At 52.0% G+C, this 3897-nt stretch overlaps 1 protein-coding gene across 1 annotated transcript; it reads left to right on the top strand.

Moving 5' to 3' along the window:
- Positions 1-930: 930 nt before the first annotated feature.
- On the top strand, positions 931-3453 carry LOC120840275 (endothelin-converting enzyme 1-like). The gene has a single exon (XM_040210709.1). It carries the CDS (start codon positions 931-933, stop codon positions 3451-3453), a length of 2523 nt encoding a protein of 840 aa, XP_040066643.1.
- The last annotated feature ends 444 nt before the right edge of the window (positions 3454-3897 follow it).

Below are 3897 nucleotides of genomic sequence, written 5' to 3'. Positions count from 1 at the left end.
CAAAGTATAGTTTACAGCGCCAGATATCAGACATGCTGATAGGTGGCAGGAATTTCGCTTATGGCCTCATGGACCTGTATTGACCCCAGGATCACGAGGCTCTGCAGAGCGAACTCCTTTTCCAAGCTTCACACTCGGATTCTGGTCCCTAAAAATTTCAGACAGTACTTTGGTACTTTCTAAAAAAATAGTCATACGTAGGATATGTTTTTGGGTCCATAAATATCAGTGCATTGGTTGACGTACCGCGAGACCCATACCGCAACTTACGGCGTCGATGCTTATTGCATATATATGATAACCGCATTCGGTATTTTTGTCCCCTTCTTGCCCCTCGTGTTTCCAGCGTTTCACGAAGTAGTTCGGTAGTGCCCTCTCCCACCTCTTGCCAATACCTTGCAAGCGCGACTGTGCAATAAAAACACGAAAAAGAAGACAACGAAAGTACAGCCGATGCCATGCGGCACGTGACACACGCGTTTTTATCAGCAGTTCCACCGGCCAGTACTTTCTAAGCTGCGACACACTGACCTTCATGGGCTCGAGAGGACCTTCGAATGCTGCATAAAAGAACTGGTACTCCACAATAAGCCAATCAGCTGCCATCACAGTGACATCTAGAAACCTCATCTGCTTCTCGAATCGACGCTGTTCCCCAGCACTCCCCCTCCCGACGTGAACGATCTGGCCGCGAACAACGATTTCTGGCGCAGCGTCTTTCCACGGACCAAGACGGCGTCCCAAAGCGTCAGCGATCACCAACAGGAAGCCCGAAAGCACAGCGACAGTTCACTAGAGCCAGGAAGGTTCTCCTACTTGGACTTACTAAGCAGAACGGGTTCGTATACGTCACGGAATCCAATGGGTCGGAAGCCGAAGCCAAAAGGCTTTTCCTACCAAGGACCTCCGGCAAACACTCCAGGGATCAATATGGAATGGACGCAAGGAGAAGAGAAAGCTTCCAAGGGGGCACCTGACCGCGAGATCACCAAAGTAGAAACTGGGAAGTACAAGGAAAACCCCGAAGACGTCGCAGACCATGAAGACGATAGAGAGGAAGAGGAAGAAGCACCACCCCGCCCACGACGTCGTCGACGCAGAGGTCGCGGCACTACCACTGCCGGGCAGTGGACGTGGGTTCAGGACAGCACGGCTGTCCCGACCTGCGTCGTTCTCTGCGTGACCGTGATCATAGCTTCCATCGTGGTCATAATGGTGACGCAAACCAACTCAACTCGCCAGACAAAACAAAAGACAATGCCCTCGACGGAGGCCCAGGCAGCCCAGTTTCAAACCGAGGTCACGTCGTCTGTGAAACCCCAGGCCAGGATGGAATGGGAGCCCGCTCCGCCATATGACGAAACAGGCCTCGGAATAACGGACTATCAGGAGCCGCAGTTGGATAACCCAACCCGAAGCGTCTTCCAGTGTAGCACGGAAGCTTGTCGCTGGCAACGCAGCCTCGTCGACGACAAGCTCAACCTGACGGTAGACCCCTGCAAGGACTTCTATGCTTACGTATGCTCCGCAGCTTGGGACTCCAACGGGGCCCTCCCCTACAAGGCTGCCGGGCAGACTTACATCATAGGGGAGGTTTTGAAGTTCATCGGGGAACACGGGCACAGTGTCCCGGCGGCTTGGACAAACCGGTCCAGTCTGAACTTCCTCGACCATTCCAGCATATTTCTGCTCAGATGCCTCGACAATAGCTCGAGTGTTCAAGGCCTCATGCAGTGGGACGGAATCCGAGGTCTCCTCCGCGAGGTCGGGCTGGACGGATGGCCGTACGTCGACCGACCAACACCGCCGTTTCACCTGGACGACGTCTTGAAGTTGGTGGACCGTCGGCTCGCTATTTTTGCCTTTATGCGGGTGTTCCTTCGAAAGACCATAGAGGACGGCGTCTACGTTCCTCACCTAGACTCCCCGAATAACTTCCTGCTCGTACGATATGAGCTCTTGAAAAATCCCCAAAGTTTACCCTACAAGGAGGTTATCAGGAAGGTTCTCACGCTGTGGAAATCGCTGCGAAAAGGCAATGCCCTCGCGCACGACGTGATTCGCCTGGAAGAAGAATTCTTTAACGCCTCCCAGCCCTTCAGAAAGCCAGTCTGGCGTAGGAACATGGTTGTCCCAATCCAGAAGCTGCCCAGGCTGCCTCGACTACACCTGGACGCTTACCTATTACACCTGAGACGAGACTCTAAGGAAGTGGTCATCCTCAACCCACCCTACATCGCCAAACTCTCTACACTACTTCAAAAATCTGATCCACGGACCTTACTAAACCTGCTGGGTGTATGGGTGGTGGTTTTGACATCTCCATTTTTACCACAGCCTTACCTTCCTCGTGAGTTGCTCAACATGAGTCATCCAAACCATAAATCTCATCTGGACCCTATGGCGCAGAGTTGTTTCCACCTGATAGGGAGACTGTTCCCGCACGGCGTCAGGTGGATGCTTCGGAGAATCCTGACAAGGACAGCCAATCCTGATCGCCAGTGGGAAACCATGACAACAGCTGTGGTCTCTGCGTTAGCCAACTCTTTAAAGGAAGGAACTTCTTGGATGGAGAAGTTCGAGGCAGCCGCCGTTGCTACTCGGCTAAGGTCACTGCGAGTAAGTTACCTTGCAGGCAGAGAGCCACTAGAACAGGTATCCTCTTACTATCCCGTAACAGACGTTACCTTCCAGACCTCCACTTCTCTGAAGTACTACACCGATCTTTTAGAACGCACTCTACAGAAATACTGGGAATCTGAAGAAGGCTCCGACTTGGACGCTCGCTATAGCGAATCTTTTCTAACTTCCGACCAGGACAGCGACTGGGAACGCTCTCCAGAATCCCCGAGCAATATATACCTCGCGTCGAGCAGTTTGGCCTCCGCTTCTCTCGTGACCCGGTCTGCAGTGCCTTCTGCGCTCATCCCACTCATAGCTGGTGATCTCGCAAGGGCGCTTTTTCTGTCTTCTCTGGAGGAGGCCAATTGGACGGCAGTGACTCAGGACCGATTTCGGGAACTCGAAGTCTGTCTTCTGGAGCGCTACAAGAAGGGACGTCATCATAACACAAGGGACTTCCTTATGGTCGCACTGTCGGACAACGCAGTGCTCAAGCCGCTCGCCATAGCGTTCAAAGACGTCGGTTATGGCGCGCAATTTGTTCCCGGTAATCGGGGAGCGAATCTGACGCTATGGAGGCTGTTCTTCGCCAACTTCGCGGCTGGGTTCTGCGTGCCTGGCGAGAGAGCGCACCATGAAGAAGACAGGCTGAAGTGGAGGATTAGTTTGCCTGCCAGGTCACGCGTTAATACGGCCCTGTTAAATTCGCCGGAGTTTCGGCACGCCTTCAAGTGTCCGGAACGAGTCATGGCGTCGCAGTGTTCCGTGTGGGGTAGCAGAGGTGCTGCGAAGGTCGCCGAGATCGGCGCCATCAAATTACGATCGCTGTGAATTAGTCTGGAACGTTTCACAATAAAATTAGTATGTATTCCTATCGGAATAAACGTTTCTTTCTAGGCTTCTAAAAGCTTTAGACAATTATGTGCACCTCGTCTCCATATGGTCTTGTTCGTCGTCGTTACGAATTACTGATCTCTACACTTCGTTTCAGCTTAAAGGCCGACCTACAGAATTGTCTTCTGCCGGGCAGAAAACCAGTTCCAAGTTTCTTTTTCTCCAATTCCCTCTTGCACTCTTCTCTCCTCTTTCAACAGAAGCGCGTCTCTGAGCTACTCCCCCCAGAAAGGAGGAGCGTCTCCCTCTTTCTTGAATGAGAAGGAGGAATTGAGGGAGAGTTTCCTCCTTTCTGCTGACACATCAAAATCATTTTTTTTATTATTATTATCAGAAACGATTGAAAACGATGCCGGGACATAACCCTCAAAATTTGAAACT

This window comes from Ixodes scapularis, unplaced genomic scaffold (genome assembly GCF_016920785.2).
Source record: "Ixodes scapularis isolate PalLabHiFi unplaced genomic scaffold, ASM1692078v2 PGA_scaffold8__174_contigs__length_109621045, whole genome shotgun sequence".
NCBI classification, from domain to species: Eukaryota; Metazoa; Arthropoda; class Arachnida; order Ixodida; family Ixodidae; genus Ixodes; species Ixodes scapularis.
This window is presented reverse-complemented; position numbering and strand designations above follow the sequence as displayed.

Coding starts and splice junctions, on each gene's coding strand:
- LOC120840275 (XM_040210709.1), top strand. CDS start 931: ATGGAATGGACGCAAGGAGAAGAGAAAGCTTCCAAGGGGGCACCTGAC.